Genomic DNA, 19,927 nt, shown 5'->3' with positions numbered 1-19,927 from the left:
TGGGCTATATTTGCACCACTCCATAAAACTGAGTCAGGGAAAGATGCAGCTCCCACTGGGGAGGTGGGAAGTGCTCTGAAGCAGCACCATCCTGCTGGCATCCTGTGGCATGGGACTGTCTTTCATGAGAGAAACAACAGGAGGGCCTGGAACCACCACACCTGACTCTCATACTGATTCATATGAATACATTCATATTCCTGTGAATGTAATTGACTGAAACAAACTCATATGAAATAAGGACTCATGAGAGAGAAGGGGAAACCTGGGCCTCATCTCTCTTGCAAATCCAGGTTCTTTCTGGATCTATGAAACCAAAATTGCACCGGGTTTTGCAAAGTCCTTGTGTACTTACTTGTGCACCCAGCCTACTCTCAAATCTTCTACATAATAAGTAACATAGGAGTACAGTCTGATACCCTCAGCTGTGCTCTGGATTTTCAGGTCTGTTGCAGATAAAGCTGAAAGAAGAGCACATGGTTTTATGCAGCCATACAGCCATTCATTGAGTGCCACAATGAGTCATTCATTTGAAAAAAGAATTAAGTGCTTACCAATCCTTCTGCATACTTCATTCATCAGATCTGCAAAAGCTGTGGAAATAAAATCCAGAGACTAAGACTCTGTGTCTGCAGTTCAAGCACAGTCAACAGTAAGGACAAGTACTGGCTCTGAAATATTCTCCCAGAAGGTTTGAAAAACCAGTCTTTCAAAAAACTACCTTTTCAAGCACATTAGAAATCTGAGTAATGCAGAAATGTAGCCTGTTATTTTACAGTTTCCAGGCTTTATTTAAGTGCAGTCTTGATGAATACTGCTGCAGCTGAACAAGACGATGTTTTGTTTTTTTTTTTTTTTTGTAAATGATGCTGTTCAGCTGGAATGCTAACCCATTTATATACATTCTAATGGATAATGATGCTGTTCAGCTGGAATGCTAACCCATTTATATACATTCTAATGGATAGGAGTGGAATGTTAAGAACATAGTAATCACAGTAAGTGGAAAGGCCTTTTTGCATGTATGCCATTGACAAAATATAATAAAAATATTTTTAAATTATCTAGTTATGTAACTTTTTCCATACTTGTAGGTTTATTGATAGCCCCCTGAGGAAATCTGTTGTAATTTTTGCTTAGTGGTAATCACTGTATGCTCCCAAAATTATACAGAAACCAGATGCAATAAGCTGTATTCAAATGTTATTTGAACTGAAAAATCTCAGTTTTTCTAATCAGATGATTTTGTACGCATGAGGAACAAAGCCACAGGAAGGCAACATGTGCAGATGCCTGTATTACCCTGAACCCACTTCAGCCCTGGTATCTGCTGGTGTGGCTGAGCACAGCCAGACTCTGACCTGTGTCCTTGAGCTTCAGCTCACTGGAGTCCTTTCCTCTGTCGTCCTTCAGAATGACTTCATATGTGCCAGCATCTTTCTTAGAAAACTGCAATATTGTAATGATAAAACCCGTTTTCAGAACAGGTACTGTAGAAAAATATAGATTTTACCTGTGAACCCAGCTGATATCCTGTCCCTGTCCCCAGCAGGTACCCGGTGCCTGAGGCTGTCCCCATGCCCTCCAGCTGCCCTCCTCCTGCCTGGGGTGCTGGGATGGGCTTTGGCAGGAGGTCCTGGTGTGCAGGACCTTGTCCTGCCCCAGATCTGCTGCAAGGCTGGGTATGAACCAGACCCCTCTGGTGACTCTGGAAGCCTGAGTGACAAGCACTTTCCAAATGCTATTCAGAATGGAAATGTGGTCTCAATCTGTTGCTAAATTGACATGCAAAGGAAGTGACAAGCTTATTATCTCTTCTGTCATCATTTCCTGAAAATCTGAACAAGCAGTTACAGACAGACATTTGCTTTAGTGAAAACACAGACGCCTTGTGAGCTTTTCCATTTTTAAAACCCACTTCCTTTTTCAATTGTTCTGCTGGAGTACCAGATTAGATCATATAACTCATGTGAACTCAACTGAAGGCTAGTGAAGACAGTCACTCACCTCTGATATCAGCAGAGTACACACGCCATCCTTGAAGTCATGTTCTTCATCTACCATTATCTCCCGGTCATCTTTGTACCACACAATGTGTGTTTCCTTCTTAATATTAGCCACCTAAAATGGATGAAAACCACACTGCAATTATTCACTTCACCTGAGCAGGGGAGCTCAGTGTTGTAATTTGGGTTAGCTTGTTCCATGGGTTAGTGTGTTCAGGTCTCTCACAGAAGAACAGCAAGATTTACAACCTGATAGCAGTGAGTTACTGCAGGCCTCCATTTCAAAATGTGGGAGGCAAGAGAGAAAACAACAGGGATGCAAACAGAGAGAAAAGGAGAGCAGGGAATGAGTTGATCCTGCCCAGGGAATTTCAATGTGCATAAACAGGCCAAAAATGAATTAGTCCCTGGATTTACAAAGACTTGTCATTCCTTTTCAGCTGCCTTTCTTTGAGTGAGTGGCTGATGGACCTGAAGAAAGAAATTCAAGCTATTTTCCAGCATATTTTGTTACATGCAATGAGCTGTTGCCTCAGCAGGATTAACCTTCAGAGGCTCTGTCACTGTCCAACATGCAGCTGGGAGTACAAAAGCAAAGGGCATCTCTTTAGTCCCTTCCCAACATTTAGGTAGTGGTAGGCCAGTGTGGTGTACTCTGAATATTGTACTCAGGGTTTTCCTTTCCCCTTACCTTACATTTCAACATCACATTACACTCATCAGTAACTTCCCATCCCAGTTTATCCACGAAATGAGGACCTGTTTGAAATTACAGGAATGTTTTTAAAGGTCTCATCAATGGTATTCATAATGCAAAATGAAAGACAGATGTGTTTTACTTGACAAGAATTCCGTTATATTTTAATGTGGTTTTATGTTTCCTATTTCTGCTTCAGAAGTACCCACATAGCACAACAAAACCCATGTATTTCAAATGAACATATATAACTATAAACAAACTCTTAACAGGCTAACACATATGTGATACTTATAAGTATTTGTATTATCACCTTGTTTCCTGTGCCACTCTTTCCTCTGGAAATCTGCTTCATCCTGTAGCTTCTTGAATACTAGGAATTAAAACCAGTAAGAAACACAAGGTTAAGCTTCATGTGCCATTTGTACAATGCTGAATGTCACTGTAACAGTTCAGTCTAACCCTGTCCCTTGGATGTCAGTGAGAAGCTAGCCATAGGATAAGGTTTTCACTGGACATTCCAGAGTGTCAGAAGCTGATTATGGCTAACTCAACTTCCCCAGCTGCTTGCAGTCATCAGGAGTTTTATGTGTCCTGCCTGATGATGTGCAATCCCCAATCATACAGCTGCTGGTAGGAAGGCAAATGAGAGGCAGCAGAGTCAGCAGCTGCTTGAGCTCTAACAGGTGCAGCTGCTTGTTCCCAGCTGAATGGGCCTTTTATATGGGAAATGTTCATTCCACCCATAGGAAAGCAAACCACAACATGTTGCAGTATTTTACATTTCTGTAACAATTCCCGTTTCTCCCATCACTTTAAAAATTTCAGGTCACACACACACTCTGTCCTGTAGGAGGCAGGCAAAATTGTGACATAAAAAACCTGAAAGATCTGTTGGTGTTGAAAACAGTGAAAAGCCAGCTCACTGCATAAGATCAGCCTACCATCACCAATGAGGACCAGACTAGATTGATTGGTTGCTTTTCCATCCTGCAGCTGGAACGTGTAAGTGCCTTCATCCTTCTCCTCAAGCTTGTCCATAATCATTTCAACAAGGCCAGTATTCTTGTCCACCTTCATTTTGTATTTCTGCAGGAGTGGAAAGTAAAGCAACAATTAATACATGTCAGAGACAGAAAATATTTGTGAAGTGTTATAATGGTCTCTTTAGGAGAAACTTTGTTTTCTTTATTTGGATTCCCACTTCTTCAGGTTCCCATTTGTACAGATCACCATCCTATTCTAGACTCACTGTCTCTAGCTACAGCTCCAAATGTACAACCAAATAAATAAATCTGTTTATTTACTGATGCTGTACAAGCACATGTCATGCCTGTTGCACAGTGAGTACTATAATCTTTTTCATTAGAAAGGTTTAGATTTGCATCTCTTCAGAATAATGATTTCTTTAAGGGTGATTATACTGTACAAGGTTGTGTCTGGAATGCTCCATCTCTGCCTCTATCTGATATCAGTGTTGCAACAAAATCATGCCACGTCCCGTTTTTGGGTGTAACAAATTCTGCAGCTGGAAACAAACACTTGGGAATTTTTCTGTGATGTAATAAATTCCTTCAAACCACAAAGACAGGTGAGAATAAGAGCATTCTAGGGCTATAGATGAAGGAGGTAGGAGGAGTCTGTGCAATTGCAGTGATTCCTTGAAATCACAGTTAATAGAACAAGTGGTATTCACAAAAGTGGCAGGAAGGCGTATAACTTCCCTTTACAAAATGCATCCAGTAGAATTCATCTGGACCTCAGAACTATGGATAAAATCTTTCTAATCATGCTTTCCATGACATATGCTATTTCTCATGAAAATTCATCAGAGTGGAACACTAGTTGGAAGTATACTAGAGACACTAATCCTCCTTGATACTCATGAAAATGCAAACACATGTAAGCAGTGAAAAGCCTTACCTCTCCATTGAAAATCTCCTTATCATTAAACACAAAATTGGCCTTTGCATTGCCAGACAGTTTTTCAGCTTGCAGCCAGAATCTCACTTCTCCTTTTTCCAAGATTTCCACTGCCAACTCAGAGATAAGTGGGACAGCTACAAAGAAGAAAGAAAGGAATGATGCCTATTTTGCCTGTTCCCCAACAACTATTGTCTGCAACAACCAGAAAGCCACTTAGTCCTCCCATGCTCAAATACTGTATGCAAGGTAACTAGCTCATAACAGCTCTTCACATAGACAGAATGCCTCTCCACCCACATGTACCTAGAATGACAGATGAGATTTAGGCTTTTGATCCTTCAATCACAAGGTCTGACCAAACGAAAAGTGTTCAAGATTTGATTTATGCTCCATTCTAAAACAAGGCTATTTCAAATGCAGGCTGCAAGTATCTGTGCAGCATTATGTGAGTCTGTATGCTGCGGAGCCATATTTAATGAGTTGTCTAATAATATTACTATAAGACAGTGAACTGACTCAGAGGGAACAAAAACAAAACAAAACACAAACAAATCTCCAAGCACAAAGCCAGATCAGAAAGTCAGCTGCTGAGCTGTAGGTTGGGAGATTTTTGAAAACACTCTGATCATTTCCTGAGTGGAACCTCCATCTCCAGAATTCACCAAATATCCCAACACATCCTCAGTCTCCCCAGTACATTTTGGTTTTTTATGAGTAACTGAAGCCCCCACATATAAACAAAGTGTGTCAACAGGGAAAAAAAATGTAAAAATCATGTACTATACCATAGGTAACTCTCTTGTAGTTAGTTAGTTCCTGTTAGTAACAGTCCTCAGCTTGCTTTCACTTTAACTTTTCTTTAAGACACCATAATCATCAACATTAAGCATGAGGAGTTAGACTCTGACATTGGAGCATTTTGCTCATCTCACTGACTTCTGTCATGTAATCTGTCTTGGTGGATGTGCAGATTCTCAGTAGAAATCACACTCTCAGCATTATGTGTGCTGCTGCGTGTGAACTCTCCCCCAGGCTCCACTTTCTCAGTAGTGTAAAGTCTGTGTTGCTAGGGTGTAGCAGCTGAGGACAGTGCACAAACACGTTGCAGAACACATGATGATACAGTCATCATGTGTGTGAAGGCACTCCTCCCAGGGCAGGCTGGTTTCTTTAGCTCAGTGCATGCAGAGGCTCAGCTGCAGCAGGACAGGACTGGGACCAAAGCAAGCCTGGTTTCTCTCATCCTGCTATTTGCTCCGTTCTAAATGACTGGGGTGCCTTCTGGAGCACAGCTGCCACCCCACCCCACTGCCAAACAGACTTGGGGGGTGAGGACCCCTCAGCTCTTCCTTTGTCACACTCACTCCTTCTCCCTCCTACACCCACACCCACGTGTGTGCTCTCAGTGCCTGAGTGGCACAGGGTCTGCCTCTGATAAAAACAGAGCTCCTGGGAGGTGAGGCAACAATCCCCAGCAAACAGAGAACTATGGAAAAGGCACATGCTTAACCAGAGATGGAAAGGTCTGGAAGGGCAGCATTGCCATGAGGGAGTGGGGCAAAGACAACCCCATGGAAGTGTGTCCCTGCTCTGCAAACGGTCCATGTGAGCCTTCCTCACCCAGCACATCACTGTGTGTGTAAGAAACAGAAGGAATCTGAGGGCTTGCATAATTTCTTAAAACAAAGCAACTGAAATGCTGAAGGAAGCAAGTGGGAGTGTGAATAGACTTCAGGCTGCACTGCTTTTGTCTCACTGTCAGCTCTACAGAAATTTTAAACCCCCACTTGGCTTGCCTGTTATTAACTAAGAATATCTTAGTCTAACATGGAAGAGAGAAAAGTATCTCGGCAGCTGTTAAATAAATGGCTGAAAGGATGCAAAAGGATTCTTTTTTGGAGAAAAGTCTGATCACTTCTCAGCCTAAAGGAACTGGACAAATTTGCCTTAAAGTCTGCCATGAGCAGAAGTCTTATTTAAAATATTTCCATAAGCACTGATGGCTATTTTTGGCATTTTCCAGTGGTTTTACATCCTATTTGTATAGCATTACAAATTACTGGCAGCACTTGACAGGCAGCCCTTGGGCAATTGCTAAATGGAGGAGTTGGAAGAGTTTCTTTTTGCCTTGTACCAACACACTGTCGTACCCATACATGGCTGTTCTCAGTAAGGCTCTTATTCAAGCAATCCATTTTCCCATGGAGTTACTGGCTGCATGTGTTTCTAAGCAGAAGTTCCATTAATTGCTGCTCAGAACACAAGCAGCTGAATCTCAAACCCTGGTTGTAATATATATTTTCCTTAAAGTGTGCACAAGGGCCCAGAGTGGCCAAAGCATATGAGACAAGTTTCCTCCTTAAGGATACTTTCCCTTTTCTGCCTGTCCCTTCTGGGAGCTCATGCACAGCTATATCTGTGCTGTTACCTGACACAGTGCAAAAAACATGATCTGATCTGTGTCCTGAGGCAATATTTTGTGACACTGGTAGTGAACACAACGCATGGAAGTGTCCTCAAGAAGGGAAGGGTCAGGGCAATTAAGGTCATGAGACAGCAGCAAGGTTTTGTGATGACCGACTTTTAGTGTGAAAATATAATTAGGAGAAGATAATTGGGAGGAGCAGGAGTAAACAAGGGTTTGGTTGGGCTGTCATTAAGCTATCAAAAGGTGATACAGTATGTTGAGAAGAGTAGAGCCAATGAGAAAAAGATGAAGAAGGAAATGAGAGAGATGATGTAGGCAAAAAGGCCATTTCTGTAGCCAAGGATTGGCTGGGCTGAGAGGTGCAATGTGGGCTGAGTTGGAAGAAGTGCCAGCAGTGAGTGCATGCACTAAGCTGAAGATTTTAAAATGCAGGCAAGAGTTTTAGTGCCTGGAATGAATAAGAAGAGAATATAGTGGGAGATGAGACCAGGTTTAGGTCTCATCTTGTTGTGTGCTTTAAGATTCATTATGTAATCCAGTATTATTTCTCCCCCCTTTATTCAAGTAATATTTCAATATAAATAACCAAATCGTGCTATTACCAGGGTATCATAAATGTCTGTGGAAATGACAAAAATATCATCCCAAGTGTAGAAAGCATGTTCAAATTTTGTCAAATGTTCCAGGAAAGAGGGAGAGAATGAATTTCAGCAGGAAAATTCTGTATATATAGATCGTTACAGCTGAATTTACTACATTTGCCAAATTTGTTAACCTTAAATTTAACTTATGTTAACTTTGGTTGGAGTAAAATTAGAATCTTTCAAATTCTGGTTTTCAAATCAGGTCAAGCATGCTGAATAAGTATTAAAGCCTGTTGTGCAGAAGAAGCAAAGCCAGTATGAGAGTTATTTTCCAGCTGTTATACAGACTTATTTTATAGACCAATAGCCTGCAATAGTTGGGGAAGAACATCAATAATATACAAATGTACTGAAAGAGGGAGAGAAAAAAAAGAATCTTAAATTTTTCAATCCAAATCCACTTTCACTTGAAATTACTATAGTGGCCTCCTACCTGATGGTGGCAGGAGGTTTGTAACCATAGACTCACAGAATGGTTTGGGTTGGAAGGGACCTCCAAAGGTCAGCTAGTACAAGCCCCCTGCTATGAGCAGGGACATCCTGAACTAGATCAGGCTTGTGATACCCCACTGCATGCAAAGCTCTCCCCTACAGACTGATTCACTTACTTGGGAACTGCCGTTCATGGCTCAGAGCAAGCAGGCGTTTCATTTCTGCAAAAGACATAAGAAAGGAGTAATATGAGGTGTGTGCATGCCTTTTGGATCTGAGAGACACAACAGCAGGGAATAACAGATGTGAAAGCAAACTAGGCATGCTTAGTAGGCATTGTGTCTACCTTCCTCATCAATTGTGTAGCTTGATGAAACTCCATCAGTGTCTGTGACAATACAAGAGTAAATTCCCAAATCATCTTCTCCAAGATTCTTAAAGGAAAGTTTTGACCTATAAGGGAAAAAAAAACCCATTATGATGAAAAGGTGAAATCCATCTGAACCAAAGTCCTCCTTTCTGTCTATATTACCAGATATGAATAGCCTTGTGTTAGCTTTTGCTTTGACTGAACAGACAAATCTTTGGCTCTGTCAGCTATAAATCAGAGTAAGCCCTACCATGTGTGGTACAAATAGTGATGGCACCAAAAGAAAAAAGGCATGTTGTCAAGGCTTTGATGACCCTGGAAGGATACTGTAGATACAGGTCGACTCAGATTCCATATGGCAGCACCATGACTGTGGTGGGCCACTGTTTCTTTCAATATGGCTTCTAGGAGAGCACACAGGCCCTTCGTGGGCTGAACCTGTGCATCCTCCTTGTCTTCCTCTGGGAAAAGCTGGAAGAAACAGAGTAGGCTTGGAGATGTTATATAAGTTACCAAATCAGGCCATGGTGATGCTGACATAAGAAAGCCTTGCTTACTGCAGCAGTTCCAAAGACTGCAGCTACGTTACAGGGCAAAAGCATTTTTAAGAAGCCAGATAATTTTATTATTTGGGGATTTTATATAATAGGAATAGCAATAGTAGTAAAAATAATAATAATAATAACAACAACAACAACAACATCTGCCTTGACTGACAGGTTATAAGGTGACAGGGTTCAGATTTTATTTCCCTGTGCCTAAACATCACCAAAGTGCCTACAGAGTAGGTCTGACTCATTCAGTGCAAGCTACAGTTTCCAAATGGTCTGGGTATGGATTTACTGGAGAACAGCATTCTCAGGAAGTAACTATCAAGTAACAGAGGCAGTTCTAACTCTTCCTGAGGTCATACATTAAAAGGATGGATTTCTGTGACAGTCTAGATCTCTCAAATACAAGACTATTGCTACCCCTGAGGGTCTTACTTTCCGCCTTTGGTATCGATGTTCAGTCGAGAATCATCCTCAATTGGTTCATAATTCTTGGACCAAATGAACTTAGAGTCTGGAGACATCTGATCACATTCAAAGTTCAAGGAAATCACTCCATTGTCATCTACATCCACCACCACTTCCTTGGTTCCTTAAAGAGCAGAACAAGGCAATTCCAGTTTCTCAGAGAATTCAGCAAACAAATTTCTGTAGATATCATTCAGAGAATGAATTAAGCAGATCCTTGCCATTTTCTCAGCTGGAACATAAATTGCTGCACTCATTGATTTCCCTGGTCTTTGATTTACAAGAACAGCTCTTTTTCTAATCCACAGGTTAAAACACATCATAAATCCTCTGATTTACTTGTGTGAATCTACGCATACACAAGAGTTGCAGTATTTGCCATGAAAAAGCCTGAAAGGGGTAAAGAAATCAAGACTCTAAATCCACTAAATGTCTGAGCTGTTAAATAGCAATATTTTCCATGGTAAGCAGTGATTAGAGTTTTCATTATGCAGCATGGATTTCCTATTCTCTAATAGGGTAAGTGCTATACAGGGAATAACATGCAAATGTGAGCATTTGAAGAGGTGAAGAAGAGGAAGCAGTCAAGTTGTCCCAGCAGCACACATTTGTGACTGAGGCCCATTTTTGGTGACACTGGCTTCGCTCAGGGAGGTTGGTTTAATTGCTGTGCTTGGCACCCAGCCCTGCTGCCGTCTGCACCATTAATCCTGGGCCCACAAAGGGAGTGAATATTTGCAATTAGCTGCTTAAGTCACCCACCCAGTCTTGCCAGAGCCTTCAGTCATTGAGCTGGATAGGGTGACCCAGTTTGTACTTTGAAAGGCCTTGGGGGTGAATCCTGGGTCAGCAACCTGAAGGCATCTCAATTCTGCTCCCTCACACCCCAGGGGAGCTGAGGGAATTTCATCTGGGATTTGGGCAACCCAGTGAACTTGTCATCTGTGGCATTAATGTTCATTTCAACAACTTGTCTGAGAATGTCAGGGAGAGCATGTGCACTGAGAGGGGCTGGAGGACATCCAGCCTTCTTTTCTGAATAGCTCTGAGCTGGATCTCGCATCTGAATAGGGCACTCATGTCCTGTTACTTGGGCTAAGACAATTCTGGGCTGCCCAGAATACTAATGACACACTTTCTCCACAAAGTATTGTACTTCAAAGACAAGAGCCTTATTCCTGACACTGAGATTGAATGCTTTATTTTCAGCATAATTCTTAGTGACCCTCAAGCATAGTAGGAGATTTCTGTGTTTCATCGTCCCAAAACTATACATGTCTTTTCCAGCACTGCAAGCAGCTCCTGTCATGGCAATCAAAGCTGTGTACACACAGCTTTCTTAGTCTTCACACTTTGCCATAAGCATTTAATGAAAGATGAGATTAATATTCCCATTTTGGTACTGTTATGTACCAGCCCTTGCAGCTGTGAAGCACATTAAGTACCAATATGTGATAAATGAAGTCTGAGACCTACAAATATTTCATTAGGCAACAGTATATTTGCAATTTTTTGTTATAATTTAATTTATTATATGCAAAATTCATCACTTGAAATTTCATTAGTGTTTAGCTTCTTCTAGGTCATTTGCCCATGAATCTTTTGATGGCACTTTATGTGACATGGAAAGAATTACAGCCATAAAGGTAATTTGAACAATAGAATCTTTCACATTTGTTTCAAAGCATTTTCATTGTGGTAACAATGTATAGCATTTATTTTCAGAAGTGATGATGGAATTTACCTCTAATATTTCTTTAGGTAAAAAAATAACAAACATGTCTAAATTACTGACTATATTTGAAGAACTCACTCCACCTATCCTGCAAAGTGGAGCCAAAGAAGCAGCCATAGTACTAGCAGTCCTGATTTCCCTCCTCTAGAGAGCTTGGTGGTTTCAACATATCATCCAGAGCTTCTCTTAGAGTCACAGTAAGAAATAAAATACTTACATGCCATATCACATCTCCATTTATCTAAGCATTTTGTTGCATTGAAAGGAAAGAAATAACAGAACATAAAGCCGACATCTTCCAGACACGAGAGGTAATGGCATCATTTTGAATACAGCCAGTCAGAGAAGTTGAATGGGACAGTTTCCTCATTTTCTGAGGTTCAGGCCCTTCTCAAGTGGCTGATCCAAGCTCATAATCTAATTTTGCTTTTTATCAATATAAACAAGGACTAAGGGCAGCAATACAAGAGTTGCAATCTGCTCTTAGATTTTCCTTGTTTCCTGTGAGATCCACATATGCTGAAGTGCTTTTGTCAAAAGCCAAAATTACAGATCAAAAGTAGTCTGGGTTGGTATTTGTTTACATGGTTGGGATTCCTAATTTAATTTTAGATGAAAACTGTACAAATTAAACATGGTTTTCAATGAAAAGAAAGTGGATGTAAAGTATTGAATAATTATATTTACACATTTCTTTGGATAAAGACAGCTGGCACCTTTTGTATGAAAGCAGGTATTTTCATTCAGAATATTATTTGCTTGCATTATTTGATTAGAAATCTCAGCTGTCTTGTAATTTTATACATTCACCAAAAGTAGCATTCCAGCAGGAACTTTCTAGAGAGACCTGACAATATTATATGACTCCATCCAAGATGGTAATAGAGGCATGATTCATAGTGCAGCACCAAAATATTTGTGGTAATTTTAAAAAAAATGTGTGATTTTTCTCGACATTTTTGTGGTTAGAGTGAGAAAAGGTGGAAGCCTGCTCAGGAGGCTGTTTTATGAAATAATTGTTTTAAGTAAGTTTTTGTCTTTTCTTAATACCTCTAAGAAGCTTGGTTTGGTGGATTCTGTATCAGCAGATCTCAGCTCAAAATATGGGTCAAGTAGATTTGTACACGTAAGTAATTTTCAGTTTCCCTGAGTGTTCACTGGGCTAAATCCTCACTTTCTGGTGATCCCTCAGACGTCATACCTATGAACTCTCCTTCTCTAATGGTGAGGTCTGTAAACCAAATGTTCTGCTCAAGTTCACATCTTTTGACTGAACACTGCAATTTTTTTGGCCTTTTTGGTCATCTTCACAAGAGTCTGTTTGTATTTTTTCTCAGTTGTAGTAACATGGTCAATCCTTTATTTAGGACACTTGAAGAGTGTTACCACCACAATGTTTTATCAGAAGTATGATGCACAGATATTAACCCTCAATGAAAATGGATTAGCAAAGCCAAAAGTTTAGTCTTAATAGTGGCTTAATTCTCTTATTAGAAGTGGCTGCTGCATATAGCTGTTTTCAGGAATAAATTTTTAAGGTTTGCCTTACTCCCCTTGCAGGTGATAGAAACAGCCCTGGTGCTTCAGCAGCTTATAGATCTGAAATTATGTTTCCTACATTTTTCAAAGATCCTGTTTCAAACCCTTCTTATTCATACAATTACTTAGCTTATTTTTGTCCTTGTACCCCAATCTTACATGCTTTCACCTGACCATCTGCTCCTTCCAGTCTCTTTTCCCTATCCCAGCTCAATAGCAGTCAGAGTCACCCCAGCCTCCCTAGTCTGAGCTTTCCAGTTCTTTTACACCCCCAGCTTCAGACCTCCTTTTTCAGGCTTTTTTTTTGACTTACAGCCTCATTGAGGTCTAACTCAATACTTGTTAGAATTTTTGCTGCCCTGGTCATAAGGATTGGGCACATATGAGAGCTGAGCAAGAGGATGTAAAAATTAACCTAGGGGTCAGAAGCTGGGAAAAGATCCCAGGGAAATGAAGTCTGCAGGTATAGGAAGGGAATTGTCAGAGGAGAAGAGGGAGTATGATGGATCCAGGTGGAGTTGTACCCCTGTACCTTCTTACATCATACTAACCTTATAGTAAGGTTTTGTTTAAATCGTCTGAGATTTTTAAGGTATTTGTTTAAAATGTCTGAGATTTCATTTTTGCACCTTGTAGGACCCTGCACTTCTACAATAGTCTGTAGATGAGGAAGCCACAAGTCCACGCTTGGATTTTCTGTTGGGGGCTTGGTGACAAAAAAAGTGTTGTCTCTGACCAGTCACCTCTGTCACTTGTACAGCTAAATAAGGTTTCCTGAAGTTCCAGGTATGGAGATGCTGCCTTTGCACTGGCTCCTGTGTTTCTTGCTGATCTTATAGACACACTGGAGCTTGCCTTCAAGGATGCCTCCAACAAAGAACTGCACTACTGAAAGTGATCCACTGAAAGTGATCCTCAAAATTACTTCACTGTGCTTTTCAAGCCTTTTTTTTAAAGACCAAGAGAAAAAATGTGTTTTCTTTTATCCTTTCCACATTACATAAGAAGAGGGGATTGATGAAGCATAAAAAACTGATTTAATACAGAAAAGGCAAAATTTACATCTGTAATATTGTTTTGTTGAGCTGATCTTATTTGGTCCTCTACTTATGCACCTACCTGTAGAGACGTGCAAATCTTACAACTTTACTGCATCTTTATATTCCTGAACCTGTAGTTACGATAAGAAAATCTGTTCTGACCTTAAAACATACCAGACAATGAACTCAAGATATGGCCCTCAACTCATATCTTACTTCATAAAAAAGCTTGACCTGAGAAGGATCAGATTCTTGGCATGTAGCCTGCAGGTAAACACATTGCAACAACAGGAACCTGTGTAAATATGATGACAAAGAGGAAGTCTTTCTAACGAACCTGGTCGTGTTTCTGCTATGACAGCATCTGTGACATCTGATGGCTTCCCAACGCCAGCCTGGTTTGCTGCCCGCACACGAAACACGTAGCTCACACCTTGTGTCAGGCCACCAATCTGGAGGAACCAAATACATACAGTGGTGTGTTGCAAAACACTGATTTTAATTTCACACTTATTAAGATCAGTATGGGTATTTGACAATTCTATTTCCTTTCTTGTTTTGTTTCTTTTCCAGTTTTGTTTTTTTTTTATATTCAGCTCCAGAGTGACATGACTAATCTGTGTGACTTGCTCCTTCCTTGTGTGCATAGTTAATGTTCAGGCAGCGTCATTGCTGTCATTGATTTCTTAGCAAAAGGAGGACTGGTTTTGGAACAGGATGTTTTTAACTCATGTACCTTGACCTCTGAAACATCATAGTCTTTTACTGCACATAAATGCTGGCTTTGAAAAATGAAATTATCAGGGTAATAAGTGCCAGCCACACCTATTTAGAAACAAGAAGGAATTTAATAGTACAGAGTTAATTGCAGTGACATGAGGAATTATACTGAAATTATGTCACCTGGGGATACTCCTATAAAACATATATGAAAGGATCACACTTTAAAATTACTTGTCTTTCAGATATTCTGAAAAGCATAAAAATAGCAAACCTACTTCAGGCTTATCTCTAGAACTGTGAAACTGCTGATCACTTATTTCAAAGTCATTCCACAAAATTATGTATCATATGTCCTACTGAGTAAGTGGAGCCATGATCAGCGCAGGATGATGCAGTCAAAACTGACTTCCCCAAGGTTATGCTGCTATGCTAGTATTTGAATCTTCAGCAATTTACCTTCAAGTATTTCTTTTGAAGGGGCTTCTCATTGACACTTCTCCAGCGTTCCTCCTTTGCTTCAGTTTCCTTCATATCAACATAATAACCAACTATGGGAGTACGACCAGAATAAACTGGTTCCTTCCACAGTAAAACCAGAGAGTCTTTCCTAACTTCTGTGCATTTGACATCATGGGGTGGCCCTGAAATGTAAAAGTTGGGGTGTGGTGTCAAAATAAATCCCAAAGGGACCAGTGCATAAGACTCCAGAACCAAAACCAGACAGAACCCAGAACAGCACACAGAACTTATATAACATTTAGCTCCTCTGTATCATACCTAGACTCAATGTACAAAATACAGCCCATGACAATTAAAAAGACTAACCCAAAACACAATCTAATTGGTTGAGATTGGTATCTTGATCAAATATTCATGAGCTTACAAAACAGACAAATAATCCCCAAACTCTGGGAAATAAGTTAATGATTAAGCTAATGTGCTGCTTCAAGGACTGGTCTAAAGTCCACTGAAGTCAGCGGAGGTTGTTTTCATTAATTTCAATGAATTCTAAAAGGTCAGGGATCTGGTCTTGTAGTGATTTACATTTAGACAAGGGTTACAAGGTCCCATTCTTCTTTGCCTTGTACCTTAGACAGGTATTTATGTCTAGTACTTAAACTAGAAAGCAAAGTGCCAGACACAGTAGAGGAACAAAGAAGGAAAGATAAAGAAAACTAAAGAAGCTGCTTGTAAAATGCTACTAATTAAATAGGGATTATCACTGTAATGGTACAAAATCAAACTGCTGGCAATTCAGGCCTGGCCATGAACTTCAGTGTCCCACAGACTCCCCTGCAAAATGCCTGCATTAGATAATCAGTCCCAGAGCACCCTGGGCTGTGTCCCACTCGGGATCCTACCAGGCACAGCAATGGTCCACTCTTCACACTTGAAGGACTTGCTTGGTTTGGAGGGTGCCCCAACCCCCGCCAGGTTAGCAGCAGCCACCTGGAACTGGTACACCATGTTTTCCTTCAGGTTTTCTATCTGCAGGATCAATGAGATGGTACTTATTAACTTTGAATTAGGACTTCAAAAGAAAGTCACAATAATAATTGTTGAAAACATGAGCATGCTTTGAAGTGTGCCTGAAGATGGAAGCATTATTGACATCTTAACATGATAATTATCTTGGCTTTTCCTCTCATCAGTGATGGAGCACACATGAGTGATCTTAGCATACTCAAATTGCAACCCCCTTTTCCTATTGATAGATACTTTGGTAGTCAGGGAGGAAACAAGGCATTGTTCAACAATCATCTTGGTCTGTCTCGTGGTATGGAGCAAGTTCACTTAGGGCAAGAGTTGTCCTCACAGTGGGGTGAAACTCAGTCCTGGCATTGCTTTTCATTTCTAAAGCAGCTCAACGAGGTTTTCTCTAAATTGGGTCAAGAACTGATCACAAAAACCAGCTGGCACAGAGCTGGTTTTAGCACTGGCAAGCACTGGGATATGTCCACCAAACCAGTAGGAATTCCTTTTATTGTGAGGGCCTACTTACAAAATATTAGACTATGTCAGTGAATTTACAGATGACAAATGGTTCCAGACTAACAAATAAGTGTACAAACAATTTTGTAGAGAAGTTTAATAAGACTAAATAAATTTATCATCCTGGAATTCAAACCCTCTGAACAGTTATCTGTCCACTGAATCATAGTTCATCCCAACCCATCTTTGACATTTGATTTGAAAGCACTGCCTGCTCCCCCAGCAACAACTGGAGTTAACCTCTTACCCTGTATGCCCTGTCAGCAACAGCCTTAATGTTGGCCTCCTTCCATTTCCCAGGAACTCCATCCACCACTTCCCTATAGTTCACGTAGTAGCCGGTGATTTCAGTTCCACCAATGGCTTCGGGTTGTTTCCATCCCAGCACCATCGAGTCACGGACGCTCTCGAGCACCACGATGTCGTAGGGAGGGGATGGAGCAGCTGTTGTGGTGTCAATAGCACGTGAGTAGGAGGCAGAATCTCAGGCTTGCTTTCACTTACCGTGTTCAGACGGCTCCTACCCTGCGTTTCCTAATTAGGACAATATTTATGTGCTCAAGGGAACTTTCTGGAGCTGGAATAAGAAATGCAGGATGAAAGCTTCCACAAACCAAATGCAAAGTCCAAACTGCATAGGAATTAGTCTCCAGGATCCCCTGTTTTTGAAAAGCAGGCTCATACATAGCAAAAGAATGTGTTGCAATTGCAGCTCTGATGCAAGTGATCAGGACTCACTTTACTTTATGAAAAATGAGGAACTAAAACTAGCATTGCAGGAAAAGCAAAAAAATTGGAGATGCAATGATTTGTTTTGTTTTGCAGAAAGCAAACCCCTTTTCACAACACAATATTAATTGTAGTTTCCTTTAAAAAAAAATAGTCTCACATTCTTTCCTCTCAAGAATTGCCTTTATGTGTTTCTTTTTTTCTTTTAAATTTATATACTGTGCAAATTTTATCATTGCACCCATCATGTGGTCTTACCTTAATGGAAGGCAGAGTGATCATAGGCACTGCAGTATGACCAGAAAAGGAACAGGTCTGTTACTGGAACTTACATTAAAAAATATGTGGCATAGTCCTTCTTCTTAGATTTTTCTTAAACAGTACAGAAATAATTCACTTCATTCCAAACCACTTTATTATATTTCTCCTGTATCTAGAAGGAAAATGCTTGCCCACATCCATTATGTAGCATATCAGTGAAAAGTCTTACTTGTGCCCCTGAAGTCATACTTTGGATGGAAAACCCACATCATATATGTTTCCTTTTGTGTGTAATGTTTTGCATTGGTGTCAGCTAGGCCCAGGTGTCTCACTTCAGAGGCCTAGGGAGGAGTTTTTTTCCCTAACCAGGTATCAGGAGTCAAACAGTATTTAAGCCTCACATATCTTGGGCAAAATGGGTGTTTAGGCACTGAAATTTAAAACATGATTTTGTGCACATGTCTATACATTCCTCCTTATGTATCACTATAAGTCAGAGACAGAACACAACATTCATTAGCACAGTGTGTCAGCAGGTAAGATGTAGCTTAGGCTAAAATCCACGAAGAATCTTCATATTTCCTAACAGAACACAGATTTTCATGCTTACCATCATAAACAGATTTTGTTTCCTTCCTACACATACAACCCAGAGAACCAGGTAACCAGATTCCTAACAAATTACTGAAATGATTTACAAATAATATATCACCTTGGATACATTAATATGCAGTCAAACAAGCCATTAAATTACTAACCATATTGATTTGTTTCACTTTCATTAACCACTAAGTTTGCAAAGTGATCTCCAAAACTATTACATGCATAATGATCTTAATGGAGAGTTGAGGACATAATTAATAGGTCTGATAGAAGATGCATCACTGTAGAGCACGTCCACTTGTGGCACAGTTGAACAGAAGTTACATCAGTCTGAAGTGGACCAACCAAAGCAGCAAAATCTATTTATTTCATTAATTCTCACCTGTATCTTTCTTCTTTGTAACTTTTTCCACTGTCAAAAGATCCCCGGGTCGAGACTTACTTGCCTGCTTAGCAGCAACTTTTTGTGGTGCAGATGTGACAGCGTCCTTAACCACTCCTCTCGTGTTACTGTCTCCTGTACTCCCCAGTTTGCCACAGCTACTGGGCAGTGTCTCTCTATTAAATTTAGCATTGCATTTGAGCAAAGCATCTGTGTCAAAGATAGGCTGGGAGGCCTCATGCATGCCTTCCCAGCTGGTAGTGTGGTCTGTTAGTCCAGCAGCTTTACCACTCAGTTCAGGACACACACCATGAAGCAATCCTCCCCCTATAATTGCCAGAAAACAGCAAAGACATTTGGATTTAGAACACATTCTTTTTTCTTCATTTAGGCAACAGAGTTAAGAAATGCATGCAATGAGCAATACAGCTGAAGTATGACAAGTCATTGTGGTTATGCACAAAATGTTAAGCTTGAATTCGAGAAAATTTGAAATGCATAGAATACCTCTCAACCTGTTCACAAATAATGCATTTTTAAATAATGTCTAGTATTCAGAGCAGAAAAAAAAAGTGAAGTTAATACTATTACTTTGCTTCAGTTATTTTAGTTTTAGGTCTTCCAGGTCACGTTTCTGTTCCTATGAGGATGATCTCACAAAATTGCCCTAGGCCACATGTCTCTGCTCTAAGGTTGAGAGGTATGCAGCTTCAATACAAATGAGAGTGAGGGTGCTGCAGACATACAATTCATTCTAGTCCAGTGATCTCATTAATCTTTATGGATTAGTTCAGGCAGTGGCAAACAGAAACAATCCATCAGCAAAGGGAGAACACACAGGGTTGTAGAAGTTTAACAGACAACACATTGCACTATTAGGTTTAGTCATGGAAACAAATTTCTTAGGAACTGACTCTATATAGGATGGTGTGGATTAGAGGTGATATACCAGATTACAGAATCAGAATGACATTCCATTTTCCAGGATACCTATTAAGTGAACTTGGCAGTGCTCTCATACAGTGGTTCAAAAGAAACACCTGAAGAAAACTGGATGGTGAAGGTGAACAGTCTACAAGAGGGCAGTGAGTGTGAAACCATGTCTGTGAGACTACAGGATCTATGGGTAAATTATTATTTGTGGACAACCTTGTGAAACAAAGCAATTAATTATTCACTAATAATTGCTAAAAACATATTTACTTAATTAATTACCATTGAAAGGGGCGATGGAAAATAGCTTACCAATGGCTGCTTTCACTTCTATAGGCTCTGATTCCTGTGAAAATTCACTGAGTCCTGCTGCATTAACAGCTCTGACTCTGAAAATGTACTTCTCACCAGTGCTGAGCCCATGGCAAACAAATCTGAAACAAATCAGTCAAGGAATACTTAAGAAGT

The 19,927-nt window shown here is 40.3% G+C and overlaps 1 protein-coding gene across 3 annotated transcripts in view; it reads right to left on the bottom strand.

Annotated features, from left to right (window-relative positions):
* Positions 1-19,927, bottom strand: part of MYOM1 (myomesin 1) — a 75,529-nt gene that overhangs the window by 17,691 nt on the left and 37,911 nt on the right. For 2 of the 3 annotated variants that reach the window (XM_059490633.1, XM_059490639.1), the window contains exons 17-33: positions 19,772-19,893; positions 18,527-18,853; positions 16,799-16,995; positions 15,921-16,047; positions 15,016-15,200; positions 14,174-14,288; positions 9,490-9,646; positions 8,480-8,586; positions 8,310-8,354; positions 4,627-4,763; positions 3,648-3,792; positions 3,017-3,076; positions 2,698-2,765; positions 2,008-2,121; positions 1,362-1,449; positions 555-593; positions 356-461 (exon numbers count right to left, since the gene is read on the bottom strand). In XM_059490633.1, coding sequence (XP_059346616.1) covers positions 356-461; positions 555-593; positions 1,362-1,449; positions 2,008-2,121; positions 2,698-2,765; positions 3,017-3,076; positions 3,648-3,792; positions 4,627-4,763; positions 8,310-8,354; positions 8,480-8,586; positions 9,490-9,646; positions 14,174-14,288; positions 15,016-15,200; positions 15,921-16,047; positions 16,799-16,995; positions 18,527-18,853; positions 19,772-19,893 — 2,139 coding nt within the window. The remainder of the gene's footprint in view (positions 1-355; positions 462-554; positions 594-1,361; positions 1,450-2,007; positions 2,122-2,697; positions 2,766-3,016; positions 3,077-3,647; positions 3,793-4,626; positions 4,764-8,309; positions 8,355-8,479; positions 8,587-9,489; positions 9,647-14,173; positions 14,289-15,015; positions 15,201-15,920; positions 16,048-16,798; positions 16,996-18,526; positions 18,854-19,771; positions 19,894-19,927) is intronic. The other variant, XM_059490644.1, reaches the window with a different exon arrangement.

This window comes from Ammospiza nelsoni, chromosome 1 (assembly GCF_027579445.1).
Source record: "Ammospiza nelsoni isolate bAmmNel1 chromosome 1, bAmmNel1.pri, whole genome shotgun sequence".
Classification (NCBI taxonomy): domain Eukaryota; kingdom Metazoa; phylum Chordata; class Aves; order Passeriformes; family Passerellidae; genus Ammospiza; species Ammospiza nelsoni.
Note: the sequence above shows the minus strand (reverse complement) of the source record. Positions and strands in the feature narration are given on the sequence as shown.